The following is a 23,280-nucleotide window of genomic DNA, read 5'->3' on the forward strand; positions in this document are numbered from 1 at the left end:
CGGCTGATACACCAGCTGCGCCCATTTCTTGAGATCAATGACCTCAAAACAGTGGTGCATCTGTTGATAATCTCCAGACTTGACTTCTGTAATGCACTCTACATGGGGCTACCTTTGTACATAGTCCAGAAACTTCAGTTGGTTCAGAACACAGCAGCCAGGTTGGTCTCTGGTTCATCTCAGAGAGACCACATGACTCCTTTATTGATGAAGCTGCACTGGCTGCCAATAGGTTTCTGGGCGAAATACAAAGTGATAGTTATAACTTACAAAGCCCTAAATGGCTTAGGCCCTGGGTATCTAAGAGAGCATCTTCTTCATTACAAGCCCCACCACCCATTGAGGTCATCTGAGGAGGTCCATCTCCAGTTATTGCCAACTCGTTTGGTGGCTACACAGAGACGGGCCTTCTCGGTTGCTGCCCAGAGATTGTGGAATACGCTCCCTGCTGAGATACGATCCTCCCCATCTCCGACAATTTTTTAAAAACACCTGAAAACACATCTTTTCGCCTATGCTTTCTCAGCATTTTAAAATTGTCTGTTTTAAATTTATGGTTGAGTTTAAACTGTTGATTTGTTTTAACTTTTACTTACATGTGTTTTAATTGTTTTGTGTTAACTACCCAGAGATGAAAGTTTGGGCGCTATATAAGTCTGATGAATAAATAAATAAGTGGCAGTGACTGCAGTGATCAGGGCTTCTTTCCTTCACATTTTCCTACCTCTGTGGTCACTTTTCTGCCTGCAGCTCAATTACGATGGTGGCTGCATGGAATCTTTTTGAGATGAGGAAGAAAAGCCTCAGAGGCCTTCAAGGGTGAGGCTATGTCTTGTTAGCACAGCTGCAGTCTAGGGAAAGAAAGCCATGACAGCCCATCCTTGCCCCAAAGCTGTCTGGCTAGAGTCTCATCTCCACTTTGGGGAAGGTGGGCAGACTGGTTTGGAGAGGCGTACACACACCAAATTGACAAGGGCTGCCAAGTTAACTCTAGGAATAATTAAAGAACGCCTAGCAATGGGGCGGTGGCCTCTTGGCCAAGGAGTGGAGCTCAGAAGAATACACACTCTCACTTCATCTGGCTGTCAGCTGGCAGGGCAAGACCTAGAACTGGGTTCTCCTTCCAGTGGCACCACTCCTCTTTCCATTTGGGGTTTTTGTTCATTTCCCAACCAATGTACTAGGCTGTGAAACACTGTCATCCTGTTTGTATCTCTGTAATTTAACTCTAATTTAAACTCCATGTTTTTGGAGCTGGCTCACTCCATAACACACTGGGAAGGATGTTGGGAATTCTCTCAGGTAAGAGAAACCCATTTTCATTATAGCACAGTGCACAGTGGAATTTAGTTAGGCATGTGTGTATGCTGAGAGTAAAGTAACTTGGAGCCAGTTCATAGTTTCAAATCAATATAAGTGGTATTTATTAGAGAACTCCATTCTAGATAGAAAAGTGAGGAGATAGAATCTCTAATCTATCTAGCTGGATGCAGATGGATTCTGCATCTCTGCACACATGGTGCAGGGGAGAGGAGCTTGCATGTTGCAGGGTAGAAGGAAGGGAAGGGAAGAGGAAGGAAGTGGCTGGAAGGAAGGAAGTCCCTGAGAATAGCAATCTACATATCAAAGGGATAGTGTCAGAGCAGCAGAGGATGACCAATGTCTTGACCCTCTAGCCCTCTGACTCACTAGTCTGTCCTCCTATGTCATTGAGACAAGAGAAAGCATATAGTCCTTCACTTCCAACAAAGGACAAATGCCTCCTAGCGCATCAGGGCACAAATCAGCTCCAAATGCCAGGAGATGTAATTAGAGTGAGTCAGTGTGACACACGGATTGGGGAAACATTGTTCGAAACAAAAGCCCCAAATAGAAAGAGGTGCTGCTGATAGGAGAACCCCCTTCTAGGTCTTGCCTCACCAGCATGTGTCCTTCTCAGTGCATTATGGGGCAAATCAGATCCAAGAATATCTATGAATAAGAATGGAGAAGGAAACATGATAAATAAAATAAAATAAAATAAATGTATGGCAGGTTTGTTGCAGTGCGGGGGGTGGGGGAAGAGATGTGTTGGTAGAGCAGCAAATGTAAGTGGTCATAAAAGAGGAAAGAGGCAGAAAGATGCTGCAATGGTGACTCAATCAATCAACTTTATTACAGTTAAAGACCAGCATAGGTAAATGCATACAACTATCAATGAATATAAACATGTCTAAAAAGTATAAAATATTTAAAACAAGCTATAAGGTATACTAAAGGGTAAAAGCGGGTTAGCTAAAAAAAATAAGGGAAGACAGCTGATAAGATTAATAAAGTTGATAAAACAACTGACTAATATAAGCAATTTAGTGCAATCTATATAAAAATTGGCCTATAGGGAAATACAACTCTAACGGGATGACTAGCAGATAAGAGGTAAAACAAATATATAAGTACATTTATAACTATAAGTTAAAAGCAACTAAGATAGTAAAAGTATTTAAAGAGACATATCAGATTAAATTGGTCAGTAGTTAAAATCACGGGTTATGTGCTGGCAGTCAGGGTCCGGCGGATCTTACATGCTGCCGTGCAGAATGCAATGGTGACTCAGATCAAAGAAGAGTAGGGTTCATTTGTGTACTCCCTTCTTCCCTGACCTGTGAGCTGAGGGTCAAAAGCTACTTTTACTTTCCTCTGGATGAGAATGCACAGGAAATTTATGACATTTCTGTATATTTACTTTATTTACAAATATACAAACAGAGCAGAGAGAGAGACAAAGAGGCAATTCTTCAAAGGAGCAGATGTGCTGCTCCAACACCAGCTCTCCAGGGTGAGATAGCCTGCACCCGCTCTGTGCTCGCAGAATACTCTCAGCTCTTTCTTCCTCCAAAATGGCCAGCTGCTGTTTTTATCTCTTTCACTCTCTCATCACATACACAAGTCCCTTCTCCAGTACTACCGCTAGTGTGTGCAGGGTGTCACCTTCTCCAAACTCTGATAGACATCATTCAAAACAAATTAGATTCCCCGCCTATCAAGTAAGAAACTCTTAATCATTAGTTAGGTACTCCCTGCTGATGCTTAATGTTAGTCATAGATGAAAGGGTGTGATTTAAGAAAGCCCCAGATGACACCAAGAACTCAATTTGGCTGTTGGATCTTCTGCCTGGGAAAGAGACTCAATACTAGGCTGGAGGAGGTATTTGGGATGGAAATCAAAGTGGCTCCTCAACTCCTGACAGTCTTGGAAGCAGCAGATTATCTGGACCCATTTCAAACCAGATTTCGGGCAGGCTATGGGGTGGAGACTGCCTTGGTTGGCCCGTTGGATGATCTCCAATTAGGAAACCGGGAGTGCGACTGTTGGTCCTCTTTGATTTCTCAGCAGCTTTTGATACCATCAACCATGGTATCCCTCTGGACCACCTGAAAGGGTTGGGAGTGGGAGGCACTACTTTGCAGTGGTTCCACTCCTTCCTCTTGGATAGATTCCAGATATTGTCACTTGGAGATGGTTGCTCTTCAAAAAGCAAGAACTAGTGTATGAGTCCCACAGGACTCCATTCTATCTTCCCATGCTTTTAACATGTACATAAAACCGCTGGGAAAGATCATCAGGAAATCTGGTGCAGGGTGTTATTAACGTGCTGACAGCCAAATCTATTTCTCCATATCAACTTGATCAGGAAATGGCTTAAATGCCTGACTGGAATTGGTAATGTGGTAGCCACATAAGAACAGTCCTGGTGGATCAGGCCCAAGGCCCATCTAGTTCAGCATCCTGTTTCACACAGTGGCCCACAAGATGCTGCTGGAAGCCTACAGGCAGGAGTTGAGGGCATGCCCTCTCCCCTTGAACTGGTATTCAGAGGCATCCTGCCTCTGAGGCTGGAGGTGGCCTATAGCCCTCAGATTAGTAGCCACTGATAGACCTCTCCTCCATGAAGTTATCCAAAACCATCTAAAAGCCATCCAGGTTGATGGCTGTGACCACATCTTGTGGCAGAGAATTCCATAGGTTAATTATCAGTTGTATGCAAAAGTACTTCTGTTTGTTGGTCCTAAATTTCCAGGAAATTAAATTCTAGCCTTCTGTGAGAAGGAGAAGAATTTCTCTCTATTCACTTTCTCCACACCGTGTATGATTTTACAGACCTCTATCATGTCTCCCCGCAGTTGTCTTTTTTCTAAACTAAAAAGCCCCAGGTGTTATAGCCTTGCCACATAAGAAAGGTGCTCTAGGCTCCTGATTATCTTGGTTGCCCTCTTCTGCACCTTTTCCAGTTCTACTATGTCCTCCTTTAGATGTGGTGACCAGGATTGTACACAGTTGGAGCAGTACTCCAATTGTGGCCACACCATAGTTTTGTATAAGGGCATTAGAATATTAACAGTTTTATTTTCAATCCCCTTCTTAATGATCCCTAGCATGGAATTGGCCTTTTTCACAGCTGCCGCACATTGTGTCAACACTTTCAACAAGCTGTCCACCACAATCCCAAGATCCCTCTCCTGGTGAATCACTGGCAGCTCAGATCACATCAGCGTATACATGACGTTGGCGGTTTTCATGCCAATGTGCATCTCTTTACACTTGCCAACACTGATCTGTATTTGCCATTTTGCCAAATGGTCGACTTCTAGATCATTTATGAATAAATTTAAAAAGCACTGGTCCCAGTACAGATGCCTGGGGGACCCCACTTCTTACTTCCCTCCATTGTGAAAACTTTCTGTTTAAACCTACCCTCTGTTTCCTGTCCTTTAACCAGTACCAGTCCACACATGTACTTGTCTCCTTATCTCATGACGGCTAAGTCTTTTCAAGAGTCTTTGATGAGGAACTTTGTTGAAAGCTTTTTGGAAGACCAGGTATAATATGTCAAAACGGATCACCTTTATCCATACACTTGTTGACACTCTCAAAGAACTCCAAAAGCTTTGTGAGGCAAGATTTACCTTTGCAGAAGCCATGGCGGTTCTCCTCCAGGAGGGCCTGTTCTTCTGTGTGCTTATCCTTGAGAATGCTTTCCATCAATTTGCCTGGAACAGAAGTTACGTTGACAGGCCTGTAATTTCCTGGATCACCCCGGATCCCTTTTTGAAAATTGGCCTTTCATTTGCTACTTTCCAGTCTTCTGGTACAGAGCCTGATTGTAGGGATAAGTTATATATCTATGCAAGGAGGCTGGCAATTTCACATTTGAGTTCTTTAAGGACTCCTGGATGGATGCGATCTGGCCCTCAACAGTGTTTAGGCAGAAAAACGCAGCCTGAAATGAGGGGGAGAGCTAGGCTCACTCACCACTCACGCCCCCTTTGCAAGGAAGGAACTGATTGGATGTTACTGGAGGAGAGGGGCCACCGGCAGGATAAATCATGGATGGGTGGCAGTTAAGTAGTAAGAAAGAGGGGTACTCTTCTCTCCTCGCCCCCCTCCACCCTCCCCGCAGTCAGCCTGACACTGCGCCCCATCCTGCCACGGCAACAGTAATTTTTATAGACAAAAGAGGGGGATTTCCCATGCCCCCCCCTCTCCGCAGCTACCACAGCCCCCAGAGAGACCCGGCAAGATTTGAGGAGGGACAAAAGTTGTTGCTCTTCAAATTTTGCTGCCATAGTAAGACGCCTCCTTGGCCTATGCCTCAATCCGCCCTTGCCAGCGGTGTCCATTTCATGAGATAAACAACCTTCACACACTGATGCATGTGCTGGGAACATCCACGTTTTTGGACTGTGATACACTGTATGTTGGGGTTGCCACCAAATGAGCCAGTGGTAATTGCAACCGACCTCCCCCTTAATAGACCTTCTCTTGGGTTGCCCCAGAGCTCTGTAACAAGCTCCCAAATCAAATCAGATGCTCCCCCATCTCTGGCTGCTTTAAAGCGACCTTTGAAAATGCACCTATTTTATCAGGCTTTTAGTTTTAAAATTGCTTTTGATGGTTATTTTAATTTGTTTTATACGATTTAGGGTTTTAACAGTTGTGTTTTAATTGTAAACTGCCCAGAGATTTTATATGGAGAGGTATGAAATAGACATGGAAAAGAAAGTTTTCCAAAAGATCTCTGAACTCAGAAGGAGGTTCCAACCTCAAATTGGTATGTTAAGGGGTGCCAAAGGATAGAAACAGATTCAGAGAAGATCAATCAGAGATGGAAGGAGTATACCGAAAATCTGTAAAACAGGGTCATCAAGATCCACAATACTCTAGAAGATATTCCCTACTTGCAAGAACCTCTAGTACGGGAAGATGAAGTTAGATCAGCACTCTGGTCATTACCAAGTTGGAAGGCTACAGGAATTGATGGAATAGCTACAGAAATATGGCAGACTCTTGAGGATACCATGGACAGGAAAACAAACAAATGGATCCTAGAACAAATCAATCCAGAATTTTCACTCGGGGTACAAATGACCAGGCTCAAACCTTCATACTTTGGACACATTATGTGAAGACCCAGCTCCCTTGTGAAGTCCATAATGCTGGGAAAAGTTGAAGGCAAGAGAAGAAGAGGATGACCAGCAGCAAGGTGGATGGACTCGATTACGACAGCAATGAATGCACCACTGAGAGACCTTAAAGGCCAAGTTCATGACAGATCGTCCGGGAGAGAATCTATCGATGTGGTCGCTAAGAGTAGAGACCAACTTGATGGCACTCAATCAAGTCAATCAATCAATCATGTAATACAACTAACAAATAATAAAAAAAACAAGTAAAAGATTAGTAGATGCCAACATTCCAATAGATTAGAAGGGCCAAACTTAAGACTCTGTCCAAATTGTGTAGTGGTTACGGTGCCCGACAAGGATTTGCAAGACCCCAGTTCAAATCCCCACTTAACCATGAAACTCATTGGGTGACCTCTCTCCCAGTCTAATCCACTTTATAGGCTTATAGGGAGAATAAAATGGGGAAAGACACCCCTGTATGCCTTCCTGAGTTCCTTGGAAGGAGGATAAGATTAAAATGTAATGAAGTATATGTCCTGAAATTTGAACAGAGTTGCAGATGTAGCTGCAGTGTTTTCTAGTGTCCACACAGTGGCAGTACTTCACACCCCTCTGCAGCAATGGTTTTGAAACTATGTTCCTCAGGCTCTGTTTGTCCACCATTACAGACCTTTCACTGGAAGGAAAAGTGGGGTCGTTGGGCGCATTCTAAGACACAATCTCTCCGTTTGCCTGGGACAATGGCAAAGCCCAGTGGTCCAGACTGTCTTCCACATATACTGAGATCATAGTTAAAACTCAGCCCAGTGTTTCTTCCGATGCACAGGGACTCTTCCTCAGCAGGCATTTAAATACCACACGAAAGCTTTCCAGGCCATGCACAGCATAGACCCAAACACATATCCAAGAAGTATGCACAGTTCTGTTACTGACACTTAGTCTAGCTGCTAATGGCCATCATGCACGCACATGCCTTCCCCAATACAGGCTCTGTGCTTTCCTCACCTGAAACGGATTGCCAAGAAATTTAGGGACTGACAGAAGGAAGTACTTTTTCCACACAACATGTAATTAACCTATGGAATCCTCTGCCACGAGATGTGGCAACAGCCAACCACCTGGATGGCTTTAAGAGGGGTTTAGATAAACACATGGAGGAGAGGTCTATCAATGGCTACTAGTCTGAGGGCTATAGGCCATCTCCAGCCTCAGAGGCAAGATGCCTCTGAGTACCAGTTGCAGAGGAGTAACAGCAGGAAAGAGGGCAGGCCCTCAGCTCTTGCCTGTGGGCCTCCCAGGAGCACCTGGTGGCTACTGTGTGAAACAGGACGCTGGACTAGATAGGCCTCGGGCCTGATCCAGCAAGGCTGTTCATATGTTCACACTTCTGACAGTTTCAACGCCACACACTCACAGCCTCCAAAATGAGATGCCTTCAGCAAGCTTCAGTCTGCTCCTCACATTCCCTCCCCTAGTCCCCTCCACAATCCACACACCCCATCACCCTGTTATGGGAAATATTCACGTCTATGCATCCTCAGTTCTTCCCCAGCTTTCCCTTTCATTTTATTAGGGTTCCTACCTTCCCACACCCTCGTGTCTGGCTTTTAACAGCTGCGTAAGAAGCAGATTTTCAGCATTCTTCCCCTGTTCACTACCTTGCCATGCCAAGAAGCACTACACGCATGAAGTTTCTGGCAGTTGTAGCCGCTAGGCATGGGATCCCTACTAGGAAGAAGCAAAACAGAACCCAAAATCAAAATAAGCCATCTTCTTCCCCACTAATACGGAACAGTCAGTTGCAGTATCCCTTGCTCTGTCCCCCACATCTTACTTCCCCCCACTCAAAATAACCTGACACAGCTCTCCCTTGAACCTACCTTTGGGTTTGGAGAACAGCCACTTAGTTCTCTTCTAAAAATCAAATCAACATTTACTTTCTTTTATACGGTGCTGCTGTTTTGAGAGTTTTATAACCTGGAACGTTGGGCCTTTTCTGACAAGCTGTCATGAAGGACTGCTTGGGTCTAGAGTGGCTAGGTACACATTTGAATAATAAAAACTGTTATATGATGATGATGACACTTACCGTATCTTTGTGTATGTACTCTGTAGATTATAGATTTTTTTGTTTCCCATGAGGGGATGGTGCGGGGATCTAAGTGGGTGTGGATTACATACAATTGTTTTTACATAGCCTCACCGCCTTCTTCCAGTGCAAGCCACAATGCTGGCTTCCTCCCTGCCCTTGCTGCAGCAGGTGGCCCTTGCTCACCGCCCCCCACCGCCAGTAGACAGGGAGGAACCGAAAAAAATAGAAAAAGCAGGCGGCTGTGATGGGGCGTACATGTGCTCTCTGTCTCACTAGGCAGGTGGGGACGGGCCAGACAGGCTGCTGGCGAGTTGGTTGATGCAAATGGCTCAAGAGCCTCCAGTGGCCCTTGGCATGCAACACCTGCAGCAGCATCAAGGCATCCAGTGTGTGGCGTCCGGGGGGTGGGGGCGCAGACAAGGCCTTGTACATTTTAAACAAGATCAATGAACCACAAGTAGCTAGTGAGGAAAAGAGAGATAACCACTCAAATCAGCCTACCACATCAGTTCATTATTAATTTCCCATCTGTCAGAACCTTTACTCATTTGTGACAGCATTAATTGGTAAAACATAGTTGCCCTTTTTAGACATTTTACCTGTGTTTTGATGTTTGTATATTTTGTGTTCTGTTTCTGTAGCTGGTCATGGACTGAAATAAAGATAGGTAGGTATGGTTTTTGTGTGGGTGTGAATAACTATTCTACATTCATTTTAAAGGGGAATCTGGGTAGAGATCCCTCAAATGTATAGTACAGTTGTGTATCTTGCTATATCTGTTCAATATGTGAACTGTACCTGTGTACAAGTCTGTACTTGTGTACACTGTACACTCAACATAATGTCTGACTAGGGCTTGTGCTTTCTTTATATCTGCCTCTATATTTCCCCCGAACATCTTTTTAAAAACATACTATTGGAAAAGGAAAGGGTTGCAGAAACAAAGAACTGTACCACCTGTGACCAAGTCTCAGCACCATTTCTGTTCTACAGCACAGAACTGATTCCTGATTAATCCAAGCCATCCTCCTCCAACAGTCTTCTTCCGAGCCAGCTGCCCTGCTTTCCAGGTCACACATAGATAGGCTTCCAAAACTCACTGCTACTCTCCAACAGAGGTGTGGCATTAAGAATGTTTATTTCAATTTATTTAAGAGAAAGCCGTAGATACAGCAATAAAATATACAAAAGAACTGAAAATCTTTACGATCTAGATATCAGGTAGCTACAGAGAAAAGGGGATTTGGGAGGGACAAGCTTGGTGTTCGGCTATTCGGTTAGAAGGGACCAGGACAGCTTTGACTGAGTCTGAGAACTTCTAGTAAGGCATTGCAAGAGGAGAAAATTCTGTGCCTAGCAGCAAAGATTGCTGTAGAGAAATGATTAACTGAACAGCTTTGGCTATGAACCAATGCCTCCGAATAATACTGGATAACTAACTGCGTTGCCCCCTCTCTCTTCCAGGGGAGTGGGGGGAGATCTGTTGAGCAACTTCAAGCCCCATAGCCAAGACTTGCCATTATTAACATCCGAGTTTTCCTGTCCTGCACTAGAATCTTGTTATCCCAGCCAAAAGTGGTTGAATTGCATTGGACACAGGAGGGCTAAACTACAAAACCACAATAGGGGACACAAGGAGAGGACTGAGAATGCTCACAGTTACTGGCAGCAAGGGCTTTTGCTGCAGCAGAGAATATAAGGTTCTTGTAAGCCGAGGGAATGGGCAAGTCTAAGCAAAAGAAACCGGGGGTCGGGCTGGCAGTCATCGGTTTTAAATCCTTGCCTCTTGCTCCTAACTTACAGCCATGGAAGTGGCTAGAATTTCAGACTACTGCTGAAATGACCCAGGTGCCAATCCCCACACAGCCAAGAAAGCTCCATGGGGTGACCTTGGGCCAGCTGCTAGCTTAGTGCCAGGACCTCACAGGATCGCTGTGAAGATAGAAGGAGCAGGGGAAACCGCCTACTGAGCTCCTCTGAGGGTGAGTGGGATCAAAATGTAATAAATAAATAATAACAACAACAACAACACAGGTAACTGGTCCTAAGTGCTGGCAACAGACTTACATTGGGAGCCCTACTACTGAGCTCTGAACTCTGTTTTGTGGACTCACTTAGGGCCAAGGCCTTAATGGTGAAGGGTGAGAGCTCCTCATGAAAGGAAGTGCTGCTTTCACAGAAGAGAGAGTGCACGAGATTTGGACTTTGATCTGAGTGTCAGAGAGCCAGGATCAAATCCCTACTCAATGTGAAGCTCATTATATCTCACCCCTAACGTGCTTCACAGGGTTGTTGTGAAGAAGAAGGACCTTACAGACTGGGATATATGGCGAGAGAGAAATGCTAATGATATGCCCTGGGTTCAAATCCCATCTTTGGCATACTCTCATCTTCTGTTCCTTGTCCGTAAAGACAAAATACTCAGGGCTGGAAAACTACTTCAAAATTCTAAGTGCCAGCAACAAAATTCTCTGGTGACCAGGCCACCGGTATTTTGGTAGCCCTGGGAACAGTCATCTACTTCACAGGGCTGTTGTAGTCTTTTTTAATGTTCACATTTAGCAAACTTTAAGAAGAGAAATGATGCATCTTTACTTTGGGGGACGGGGGTGGATGGGGATGTACCTAAGCATGACCTCCATTTATTCTTCTTTTGTTGAAAAGAATCCTGCCTGCTCATTAAGAAGAATCAGCCACTGCACTGCTAGATATACTTGGATGTTAATACAAGCTAGAGAAGAAGCGGTTTGTGGCATGCAGCAAACACATACAGGAGGCCAACAAATACTACTGAGGAGTGGATGCAGAGAGGCACTTGGTCTAGCAAAAACACCCCTTGAAACAAACAACTTTTGTACACAAGGAAAAATCTTTTTAGAAACTGAAGTTAGGCAGGGGTTTTCCTCTAGTCATGCAGGCTCAGGCAAGGAGCTGCCAGTACAGATGTAGTCAAAGTTGCTAGAGAGGACCCACAGTGAAACGTCTCCCGCAGAAGTGGAGCCTGGTTGGCTGGACTCCATGACAGTGCAAGGCGATAATATTGCATGCCAGGAAGCCAGAACTGGTCAGCCATCTAGGAGGAGCCGGTCACATGGGTGAGGATGCACACTCAGGGGTCAACTCCATGTCGAATACTTGTAAGGACTCTGCAGGGGATGCAAAAGACAGAGGGACATGTTCTAGCTGCAGTAGAGGAGTACTCCCTTCGATCAGTCAGGGACATCGGAGCAGATTCAAAGCCTGCAACCTGCTGAGCATTGTGGGTATCCCTTGATTCCATGCAGTAGTGGCTGGTACCGGCAGGGTGGTAAATGAGTGGCAGGTGAGGCTCATTTGCACCCCTCTTGCTCTGCCCCAGCTGCCTTTCTGCTTCCTGCCCTGCCAGTTACTCAACTGTGCAGGCTGCTGTTCACTGGGTTGGAAAATGGGGTTTACTCTGCCGAGGGCAGCCAAGATGGAGCAAGAGGAGTGCAGACAAACCTCACATGCAGCTTGTTTACCACCCCATCTGTACTGATTCCATGCACGTATAGAAAAACCCTCAGAGTACAACTGTGGAGCTCCGCACCCTTAAGAATCCGAATGTTCATTTTTCAGAAAGCAAGTTTCTAGCCCTCATGGGTGTAAAGACCGTCTTTAAAAGTGTTTAGGGAATAGTTGGTAAACCCTCCAGAAACAAAAAGGAGGACTTGACATTTCCAGTTCTCAAAAAGCAAGGTTTCAGTGCCCTGCACAACTAAGTTCTCTCCCTGGCATCTCCAAGATAGGGCTGAGAAAGGCTCCTGCCTGTAACCTTGGCGAAGCTGCTGCCAGTCTGTGTAGACAGTACTGTGGTCTGTACTCAGTATAAGGCAGCTGCCTATGTTCCTATGAACAAGCTGTGCAAGCTATGGAAACATAAGCAGATTTATATCGGTTTCAAAATTCAGGTTTTTTTAAAGCCAAGAATATACACCGCCCTCCACGTGCTGCATTGTGTTGCGACTTCCTTCCCCTCAGTTGCCAACCCCGAGATGCTGCTCCTCATCCAATTCAGTCTTCATCAAGGCCCCCCCCCGCTCCCTCGACCCATGCTAACTGCTTTGCCTGCATCCAGGTCTTCTTCAATCCCTTCCCTGGGATCGCCTCTCTCTTTTAAAAGCTCTTTGGGGCCTTGTGCCGTCTCGCCTTCCTTCTCTCATCTATCTTTCCTCTCTGTATTATTTGTCCTCAGCCTCTCTTCTCCATTCTGGGGCACTCTACCACAGGCTTGGCTAACAAGCCCTCATTGGGCCCCTGTGTCTGACGTCCCCTCCTCGAACAGTTCGAATGTTCTTCCCACCAGGTCTGCCTTTAAGCCCACTTTGTCTAGCCTTCCCTTTCACTTCTGGTTTTAGCAATTCTCCCTTCATCTGATTGAGTTAAAAGGTAAAACATGGATTTCACCAAGCGAGAGTTAAGCACATGCTGAACCAATCAGAGGGACTGGCAAGTGCTCAGCTGTGGCTGGATTGTGCCCCAAGTACTGCATGTTTAGATAACAGATTCGAGTAGTGTAGCGGTCACACCAGCTATGTTCAGATTTGGCACACACACACACACACACACACACACACACACACACACACACAACCCAGGCTCACCTGCCCGCCCGCCCCCCCCCCAGCCGAATGACCTGCAGCTTCTCACTCTGGGGCAGCCCCCGCTGCCTCCAGCGCAGTCCCACTAAGTCCGCTGCAAACCCTCAGTCTCGGTAGCCACCACAGAGGGCAAGGGAGGAGTTGGTTCTGTTGCCGACAGCAGCACAGTACGTCAGAGCCCAGCACCAGCCCGTGACATCATCCCACCACACCACGGCTGGCCAACAGAACCAAGGCCCACCGTGGCAGCTGTCGAGGTGGAGGGGACTGAATGACGCTGCTGCGGAGGCAACAGGGGGCCTACCCAAGGGTGAGGCAGGTGATTGGGGCGGGGGAGGCAAGCGGGGGGCCCTCGGTGGCCCCTTTTCTCGGGGGGGGGCTGAACACATCTGCCCAAGCACAGTCACACCCCTGACAAAACGCAAGAGCACAGCCATTACACGGCCCCGCCCCACCACCTACACACACACACACACACACACACACACACACACACACACACGAGCACCGCAGGCCGTACACTCACCAAACTGGCCACTGGCGTTTCCCTCGGCGCCCTCACCATTATTGCCAAAATGTATCAGAGATTCCAGGGTGCGGGGAGACATGGGCAGTTCAATGGTGCTGCTGCAAGTTGTTCTGCAGGGGGGGGAGGGGGGAGAAGAGGGAGGAGCAAGGAGGTGCATGCTCGAAGCTGTACCGATTTGGCCCCAGCTCCAGAGCCACTCACTCAGCTATGTGCGCTGGGGTACCACTGGAGCCAGAAAAGCCTTTCCTAGAATAAAATCTTTTGGTCCTGCTGTCCAGAAGCTGGAATAACGAACAAGATGGCAGATGTGCAACTTCAGCTCTCTCTCCCCCTAATGTCTCTCTGACTTTAACTACAGATCTCTGCAAGACTTTGCTCCTAATATGAATACTGGATATGGGGTGGGGGTGTGTGCATATGGACACTTCCCACTTTGTGCTACATTTCACAGTTTGTGGGTGGGGCTATTTCTGGATAGAGGCTCAGCACAGAGTCAAGGAGGTGGACTCCACTCATCAACAAGCCCCACCTAATTTCTGCACAGTAAACCCTCAGCACTGCAGGATCGCACCACCCTGCAGCGAGAAAATACTTACGGGGTTACACAGATGAACTTGGTTTTCAGATATGGAGCAGCACCTGTGGGGGGAGGGGAGGGGGAGACAAAAGCAAGGCATTTGATTAGTTGGTGTGTGCTGAGGAGCAGGAGGGCCCCCTTTTCAAACTCCAGTTCCTTTGTTACTCTCTCTACCCCTATTCTTGGGGGTGAGGAGCAAAAGAGGAGCATCAAGAGCTACCCCAGAACTACATCAGCACCTAGAGGGAGGCTGGTGACTTCATCTTAATAATAAACTTTTTAGCTGCCTCATAACAAGCTGTTCTCTGGGCAGCTTCCAACATAACATTAAAACATGAGATTAAAATGTATTCAGTTTGCAATTTGTCCCCCCCGCCCCCAACCACAAGTGGAGGGATCCCAAATTTACAGTGGCCACAAACCAAAGAATCCTATGTACAGTGGCCACTTAGTTTAAGGTTCTTTTTCCTCAAATGTGGGTTCCAAGTCACAAGTCAGACTCATGCGTTTCATGAGAATAAGCAACAATTAAAAGGCTCCTCTTGAGTTGCTTTCTGATTCTCCATCTGTTTGCTTTTTCTCCCATCCCAATTCCCAGAAGAAGCAGGGTGAGCGGGGGGGGGGGGGCAGTGCCATTTTCAAAACAAACTGCTTCATGAGAATGTGTTATGGGAGAGTAGTGGAAATGGGCATGGGGTGGGGGGTGGGGGAGAATGCCAGCCATGTTTATTAACTACACGACACCTACATAGTGAAACCCTCAAATTCAACCAAGTCCCTGCAAAGAGGAAGAGGAAGGGCTGGGTGAATTTCTTAACTTTGCTACAGGCTCCATTTGATCCTGAATGAAATACAAGCAGTGCTTTGTGATCGAATGGCTCAGAAAAAAGCTAGGAGGAGGAGGAGGAGGAGATATGCAATAAGGGCATAAACATTCAAGTCCAGCAGCTGCCACCACCCAAGACTCCCCCACCAGAGACAGTGAAGCCAAATTCCTACTTTGGCTTCACACACACACACACACATGAACAGCGCAGAACGTCAACAACTACCTGGGTCAGTGGCTTCAGGATGCTCCTGGCTCTCAGGACGACAGTATTTTCCAAAGGCCTCTTCCTTGGGAATATCAGGGTACAAATAGACAAGTGGGGAGACCAGGATGTTGGTGGCATCCATAATTTTGTAGCCCATTATAATCTCAGCAAAGGACATGCTGTTGAGCTGCTGCTTGGTGTATGGCTCCACTGACTGGATTTGTGTCTTACCTTCAGCAAGGAAAAGCCGCAAGTTAAAGAGGATTTAAACAACAAGTAACAAAGCATGAGAAACATGTACAGAAAGAAAGAGCAAGCCAAAATCCACAACAGAAATTGGTCTATCTGACTGCATAATCACAAACTGGAAAATAAGGAAGTGTATACAGACAGACTAAAAACTGGTCATCGCTGGTAGGCCCCTCCCTAGACATCGATAAAGCTACTGTGAGGTCAGTGAGTGTCCATACAGTACTCTGTTTAACAGACTGTTGACAAGAGGTACAACTTCTCCAGCTAAGGTAAATGTCAGTTTACTATAGATCCAAGGCAGAATGTCCGAGGTTCAAACTCTGTCATCTCCAGTTAAAAGATCTCGGGTAGCAAGGCTGGGAATGACCACTGCCCAAGTCCTTGGAGAGCGCTGCCAGTCAGAATGAACAGTACTCTGGACCAATGTTCTGACTTAGAATATAAAGGTATGCTTTTTATATATATATACACACACATACACAGAGAGCGTGTGTGTGTGTGTGTATAAATAAATAGATGTTCACGTGTTCCGCACCACCCCTCTTACCACTAATGTCCTTTTCCACCCACGTGAAGGTGATTCCACCTTCCTTGCTGCTCTCACTGAAACGCAGCAGGAAGGTGCCCGGCGGCTTGGTGCTCAGGATGGCCCTCTCCCGTTCCTTGCTGATGAATCCCATGATATAGCTGAAGAGAGGAAAGAAATAAAAGAAATACAATTTTACTTCCTCACATTTCTTTTCCAGACAAGTATTTTGCCCCCGATGCCTAGTCCCTGACATCAAGAGAGTTGCCCATAAGCCTGGGCTTCAGACAGGCGTGTAGACCAGCTTGTGCCAGCCCCTCTTGCTACCTGCCTTCGTGGTGGCCCCCATGCCAGCCATGCCCCTTGTGTCGATGTCACAAGCACACTGATGCAGGGGGCATGGCTGGCTTTGGGCCTGAAAGCGCTGCCGAGCTCCCTCTTTCAGCCAGCAAGCACTTTGTTCACTGGCTAGGTGCAGACACACAGGGATGCCCTAGAGACCCCCGGACACCTTCTCCTTGCCCCCTGAGGCCCAGCGATATTTGTATCCTCAGTGGCTGCACCACCAAGTTTAGAACTCTCCCATCCCAACTGCCCAATGGGCAGTCAGCCCTCCCACCCTTCTCAAGAACTGAAATGCTGTCAACTGCAGTGGTATTTATGGCAGATGCTCACCCTTCATTCCAGAGTGCCAAGATGTACTTCTTCACCAGGTCAATGATGTTGTCCAGCCAGACCCAGAAAGAGAAGCCTTTGCCTGCCATATTCTCCTGCAGAAAGACTCCCATGTTAGCAAACAGCAGATGCACCATGGGCCCAGTCCCATATCAGACCTCCCAAAAGGCCTACCTTGCAGAACTTTGCCCATGTTATCTGACATCCGGAGTAATTGACACCTGGCCCTGGAGACAGGGGGTGAAGCAAGAGCAATCTGAGATTATGCACATTTTATTCTTAAGAACTTGCTTGAACTTTACTGAAATTCCAATTGATAAGAAAAATAGATATGTTCATATTCTGGCTCCAAGGCATCCATATGCCAATGCATATTAGAGGTGTACACAAATTGTTTTTTGTGTGTGGTCTGACCTCGAATTGAATCGCAAAGAATTGAATTGATCTGTTGAACCAACCAAACATAGCTGGCCAGTTCAACAAATTGTATTGTAAATTTGCAGAAAATTCACAAATCGGCCATAGGGAACAATGGGCCACTTGAATCACCCCATTGATCCCCATGGGCAGGTCCTAGGGAAACCAAGGTGGGCTGGGTGTTAGGGAATGACCCAACCTACCTACCACCCAAGCCACAAAACAATTGGACAATCTGGCAATTTTTGATTTATTATTGGGGTTAGTAGGTCAATGGAGTCTGCCAGGTGTTGCTCTCGGAGGCACTCTTGGACCGAGCAGACACTGGGACTAGACAGCTGGGACAAAAACCAAAAGTTAATCCACCAGGCACAGGCGGCACGCACACCCACACCCACCAACAAAGGTGGCAGCAGAGCTGCAAAAACAACCACAACACTCCAATTATTGAGAACAAACAAACCAGGAACAAAATTCCAAGGCGCATCCAGTTAAAGCCTGGGGGCTGCTGGTACAATTTAAATACAATTGCGGGGGAAGAGATCGCAGCACCCCAGTTATTAAAGGGGGCTGGCTGCAAACCATGAAATAAAGAAAAAACCACACAAGGAAATAATTTCCACAAACAGCACCCAGTTAAGCTGCCAGGCTGCAGGTACTATTTAAAAACAATTAGGAGGAAAAACAGCACACACAGCACCCCAGTTATTAAAGCCACTGAGGGCGGGGCAGACTACAAGCAAGAATAAAGTAAAACTCCAAGCAGTACCCAAGCCACTGGTGCTGCTGGTACAAAGAAAAAAAAAGAAAGCAGCAGTTGGCATTGCAAATTCAAAGGATTAAAGGAGAGAGAGAGAGAGAGAGAGAGAATGAATGAATGAATCAGATAGGCCTCTCTCTCCACTCACAGTGTGGGGGCCAGGCAGGCAGGCCAGCCAGCCTACACCACCACCCTGTTCTCAGTGCTGCTGCAGTCTCTCTCTGAGAATCCTCTCCTGAGGAACAAAAAGCAATGGCTTTCTTTGCCTCCAAGCAGCCCCTTATATCCACATTTTAAAACTTCCTTTGGCCTCCCACTCCCAGCCAATGGGGGCCCAGTTGCTCATGTCAATACTTGAGCTGATTGACAAGTTAAGAAGCAAGGAGATCTCAAAGCAATTGGAAGCCAGTGCCAGAAAGTCAATCAGCAATTGGAAAAGAAGGAAAAAAACATGGAGAGAAAATGGCGACTGTGATGCAAATCACACGCATCAATTCACAATAAATTGGGGGCGATTTGATTCACCTGTGAATCAGTCCCTTCATGTAAGGGGTGATTTGATTTGTGGGTGAATCGTCCCCAATTCGTCACAAATCAATTCACATATGAATTGAATTGCACATCCGTAATGCAGACATGCTTTGGCCCTGCCTTTCAGTCTTCAGTGAAATAATCTCTGGTCATGGTCTGGAAAAGGCTGCTGCCAGTCAGAGTTGATGCTTCTAGGCTATATAGACCACTAGTGCAAACGAGAAGGAGGCAGTTCCTTATGGCCGATTCCTAAGGAGGGTTCACAATTCCATATGGCCTAAAGGGGAGAGTTCATTACCAAGCAGTTTCTCTGCAAGCGTCGTCAGCTGCTCTATGTTGAGCCCTCGTTTGGTGGTTGAGGAGAACTGCCAGCTGAGCACCTCGGCCACCTGGTCCCAAGTGCCAATGGGTGGTTTGGTGAAGAAGTTTACGTTCTGCCAGAGAGGGAATATTCAGACATTGGAATCAGGGGGGTGGAAAAGACTTCTTACTTTCTTTTGTGCTTCAATATTTGTGAAGCTCCACATACCTTGGGGTTATTTGTCAGCATGTTGTACCACAAAATGGAGGCCCAAGCATTCGGCATCTGGCAAATGTTGGAGATCACCACGACAGGAAGCGAGTGAGTCTATGAGAACGAAAGACAGCTGCTGAACACAGACAAACATTGCTTTTAATAGCAAAGCAAATCACCGATATACCAGTCCTCATTCTTTGCAAAATGAGTTGTCTTCAGGCAGGAGGCTCATGGGATTCCTTCTAATGTCATGATCAAGTGAGCCTACAATTTTGGCATGGAGCAAGAGCAAGATGGGAGAGGGCAAGCAATTAGTATTTTAATTGCTGTCCTGAAATCAAACAACACAGGGAGCCGGGCCTCATGATCAGCGAGACCCGGTTTGAGAAAGTAAGCGGGAAGAGCGGGCTAAGCCTGCTCTCCCCGAAGACAAGCAGGGTGGGAGCCGCACCGCAGCTACTCACGATTTTAAAAACCAGGTTTGCAGAGCGCTCGCTCCGCAAACCTGGTTTAAGGGGAGAGATTGTTTGGTGGGTTAACCGCCGGGAGGCAACCGGGCTTGCCTGTGAGCCCAGTGGCTCCCACGATCAGCCGAAATCGGGCTAGGCTCCCCTAGCCCGATTTCGGCTGATTGTGGGAATAGCCTCACAGTCTTGCAGCACCTTAGAAGGCTAACAGTCATTAAACTGCCACAAGACTCTGGGCAGGTCCAGACGCTGCACGGAACCTCAGTTGCAGCTAAGTTTCCTACTGCTTCCCTCGGTGTGCTCCTCCACCCCAGCCCTGCTTCCTTTCTCGGTTAAGCTATGCCCAGATTGGTGGGTTTTGACATCACAATGAATCTCAGCATATCCTAACCTAGAAGACAAGGGGTCACTCACGTGGGGATGAGGGGAGCACACACTCTGGGGCTGAGAGGGAAGTTGGGCAGAGCCCAGCTGCAACGCAGGTTCCATGTGACTGCCTCCTTTGTCATTTCTGATTGAATGGACTACCAGAGTTATCCTGCAGGGATTCATCATCATTGTTTTGGTCGGTCCCGATTTTCCAAGCTCATTTTCATGTATGTTACTAGTGTGCAGTTTCAAGATTTTCCACGTTTGGGTTAAACATATTTCAAAGCAAGACAGCAGGAGTCAACCTCTTGATCCAACTGTACCCTAATGCACACCCAGGACTCTCAGCACAACTCAGATGCCCCATTCATTTCCAAGGAGGAAAAGGGTGTGGATGCACGAAGTCTAGATCCTTCATTAAAATTCACGGAAGGAGCTTTGAAGTCAGCAGAGCTCCCTGTGCACATACGATGCCCAGCCACAGTGTTAAGATTATATATCTCAAATAAAATGATCTAAAATAAAAATGCATTATTGAGTGTGCAAGTCAGATTCTATATTTCTGATGCAGTGTTCTGTGCAAGTTACCCAACACTTGCCGTTGGCCGATTTCCACGCAGACACCCACACCAGTATTGCAAGAGATGGTTACTGGAATGGGAGTTGTCCCAGTCAGAGACAAACTAACCCTCCAGCAAAAGGGATAAGCTGCTGCACCCACTCCTATCTGCAGAGCTCACCTCTAGGTCAATCTTGAGGCCTTGGTGGTAAACTTCTGTCTCAAAGGTAATGAGATGGAGTTCTTCAGTAACAATGAGAGAGGCCTGAGGAGCAAGTTGAGAGGGGAAAAATTAATTAATTAATTTTTTATCCAGGTGACATTTTTTAGCTGTTTGCGGGGGGTGGGGAAACTTGCAATTCTGGTTAGCTCTGCAATCACTCTAGTGAGGTGGGTTAGCCGAGAGACAGGGGCTTGCCCAAGGTAAGTAAGCCCAGGGGCTGAAGAGGAATCTGAATCCAGGTCGCCTACACAGTCAAACCCACTGCTGGCCTCTCCTCCCTTTCTCCGGAGTAGTCTGTTTATACTCGGTGTGAACACTTGACTGTAAACACTTTAAAACAGAAGATCATGTCTAGACAGCTTTGGAGGATTTCACAGAAAGACTGATGGACTGGGGAGGAAGAGAAGTGCCCTGGGCAGATGCTTTTGCTGGCAAGACTTCACTGGAGCTAGACAGATAACATTGTGTTTCATGCCAGCAGTGTGCTGGGGCACTCACATCACAGTTTGCTCTTCCACCATTACCACATCTCTGCTCCCGCAGTGTCTGTGGAGAGAAGGGATGCATTAGACACTGCCTGGCCAGTGACTGCCCAGGAGGAAACGGGGAAGAGGAGGGTAGCACAGCCACTCACCAGGTGCTTGAACTCTGCAGAGAGGCTACCATTGTTAGACTCCTCCATGTTCATCACCTTCGTGTTTGTGCCCAGGATGTTAAACTTCCGGGACCTTGCAGGGCAAAGCAATAATTTAAAAATAAATAAATGCCTTTAGAGCTTTTAGGGTTTAGGAAACTGTTCCCTCAAAACAGTAGAGGAACAACATGTTTGGGAGCCAAGAGCCTAAGAAGTAGGGATGCACACGGGCTGTTCATGCACCCACCAGCGGGGCAGGGAGAGGTACCCTTAAAAAGGAGGTAAGGAGCTCCCTAACTGCTTTGTAAAGGTAGCGCTCCCTGCCCCGTTGAGCCTGTTTGAACGCTGGCACTTGAACCAGTTCGGCACTTCAGGAGGTGCTATACTGGCTTGTGCACATATCTACTAAGAGGGCATAGAGTCTTGAACTTACCCCCGGAGGGCAGCCACATCACCAGAATCCCTATGGGAGAAAGACAACACATGGTCATGTTAGGAGGAAATGCACAGGATGGACTAATATGGTTGCATTATGCAACATCAGAAGAGGCCTGCAGCAGAAAAAGAGGCCAAATGCGACTTTGACAAAGGAGGTGGTATGCTGGCACAAGAAAGCATTAGGGCTATGTGGGGGAGGGATGAAAACAGGGGCCTTTCTCCCTCTGTGGAGGAGATCTGTCCTAAGGGTTGACTAGAACAAGACCATTCAAGTTAGGCTCCAAGCAAAATACTTTGGCTTGTATTTGTACCTGCAAATTCTGAAGCAACTGTGAAGCTGAACAGATTTGGCTGTGTCTCCTCCCCTTCAAGAGATTTCATCTCCACATCTGAATTAGAAACAGCTATCTCCTTTCACGAGGGGATGCCAGACTCTACAGTTCTTGAAAGAACCTCCTCCCACAATTCCTACTCCCTCAAATGCATTAAGAGAAATCTTCAGACCTAGATGTGGACAATGTGAAGGCTTTTTGGGATATGATATATAATGAGTTGAAGAAAAATTTTTAAGTGACATTTCCTAAGAGCCCAGAATCCTTCCTGCTAGGTATAACTCAAGGAGAGTTTTCCAGAAGAAATTTAGCATTTTTTATGTATGCAAGGGGTCACAGCAGCTAGGATAGTATATGCGCAGAAATGGAAAGACACTAAAATGCCCTCCAAAGAAGACTGGTTGATAAAAATTTTGGAATATGCTGAGATGGCAAAGCTTACAGCACTTATATGGGATGAAAATTTGGAATGTTTCAAAGAAGATTGGGAACCATTTTTACTTTCCTTAAAGAACTATTTTTCTAATATGGACTTTTCATCAGGGTTTGAAATATAGTAATAACAGCAGGTTGGGTTGGGTAAAATCGAGTAGTAATGTGGAATATCTGTTTTGAATTATTATAGCAATGGTTTATATGTATAGTTAACGTGAACCGCGCAGATAGGTAAGCGGGAAGTCAATATTTACTTAATTAAATTAATGAATGTAATTTGAATGTAAAGCTATTGTAAAAGCCAATAAAATTTAAAATGCAAGAAAAGAGAGAGAGAGAGAGAGAGAGAGAGAGAGAGAGGAATCTTCAGACCTACTTGTCAATGCAGACTTTGATTTTCAGCTGGTAGTTCAGTTCAGGAAACTTGACCAGTAACCTGCAGAAGCCACGATTTGTGTTAGCTTTTAAGGTGACACCCCCATGGCACATACACAACCACTCCTCATCTTCTGTTTATTTGCTCCAGACTGAACTGGATTGAGTTAAGCAACTGAGCAGCTGGTGTCCACTGGCAAGAGGACCCAGATAACGCCAAGCAGAAAACCTTGCCTGCCGATTGGCAGTACACAGTGAGACTAGTTTCAGTGGTCTGGCAAGAAGGCTGCCTTATTGGCAGCACTATGTTTGTTCTGCAATTCATCAGTTACACCATGCAGATTCTTGTACCAATTGTGGATATTACATCACTGGAAATTTGCTTTCATCCTAACAAAAAAGAAAAAGGTTTCTACCCCTTATAGCTGTGTCAATAGCATTCAAAGTGTTTCAGCAATGCCTGGTTGAAGCCAGA

The 23,280-nt window shown here is 46.4% G+C and overlaps 1 protein-coding gene and 1 long non-coding RNA gene across 7 annotated transcripts in view; one reads left to right on the forward strand and one right to left on the reverse strand.

Annotated features, from left to right (window-relative positions):
- LOC128329794 (uncharacterized) overlaps positions 1 to 23,280 on the forward strand; it is a 39,845-nt gene that overhangs the window by 13,848 nt on the left and 2,717 nt on the right. The window lies entirely within an intron of this gene.
- Positions 9,656 to 23,280, reverse strand: part of STAT3 (signal transducer and activator of transcription 3) — a 48,529-nt gene continuing 34,904 nt past the window's right edge. For 5 of the 6 annotated variants that reach the window (XM_053261480.1, XM_053261481.1, XM_053261482.1 and 2 more), the window contains 14 exons: positions 22,807 to 22,866; positions 21,659 to 21,688; positions 21,226 to 21,319; positions 21,090 to 21,137; positions 20,550 to 20,633; positions 18,986 to 19,084; positions 18,755 to 18,890; positions 16,923 to 16,975; positions 16,749 to 16,843; positions 16,095 to 16,234; positions 15,311 to 15,526; positions 14,281 to 14,323; positions 13,682 to 13,794; positions 9,656 to 11,682 (listed from right to left, as the gene is read on the reverse strand). In XM_053261480.1, coding sequence (XP_053117455.1) covers positions 11,624 to 11,682; positions 13,682 to 13,794; positions 14,281 to 14,323; positions 15,311 to 15,526; positions 16,095 to 16,234; positions 16,749 to 16,843; positions 16,923 to 16,975; positions 18,755 to 18,890; positions 18,986 to 19,084; positions 20,550 to 20,633; positions 21,090 to 21,137; positions 21,226 to 21,319; positions 21,659 to 21,688; positions 22,807 to 22,866 — 1,270 coding nt within the window. In that variant the 3' untranslated portion in view covers positions 9,656 to 11,623. The remainder of the gene's footprint in view (positions 11,683 to 13,681; positions 13,795 to 14,280; positions 14,324 to 15,310; positions 15,527 to 16,094; positions 16,235 to 16,748; positions 16,844 to 16,922; positions 16,976 to 18,754; positions 18,891 to 18,985; positions 19,085 to 20,549; positions 20,634 to 21,089; positions 21,138 to 21,225; positions 21,320 to 21,658; positions 21,689 to 22,806; positions 22,867 to 23,280) is intronic. The other variant, XM_053261484.1, reaches the window with a different exon arrangement.

This window comes from Hemicordylus capensis, chromosome 6 (assembly GCF_027244095.1).
Source record: "Hemicordylus capensis ecotype Gifberg chromosome 6, rHemCap1.1.pri, whole genome shotgun sequence".
In the NCBI taxonomy this organism is placed as follows: Eukaryota; Metazoa; Chordata; class Lepidosauria; order Squamata; family Cordylidae; genus Hemicordylus; species Hemicordylus capensis.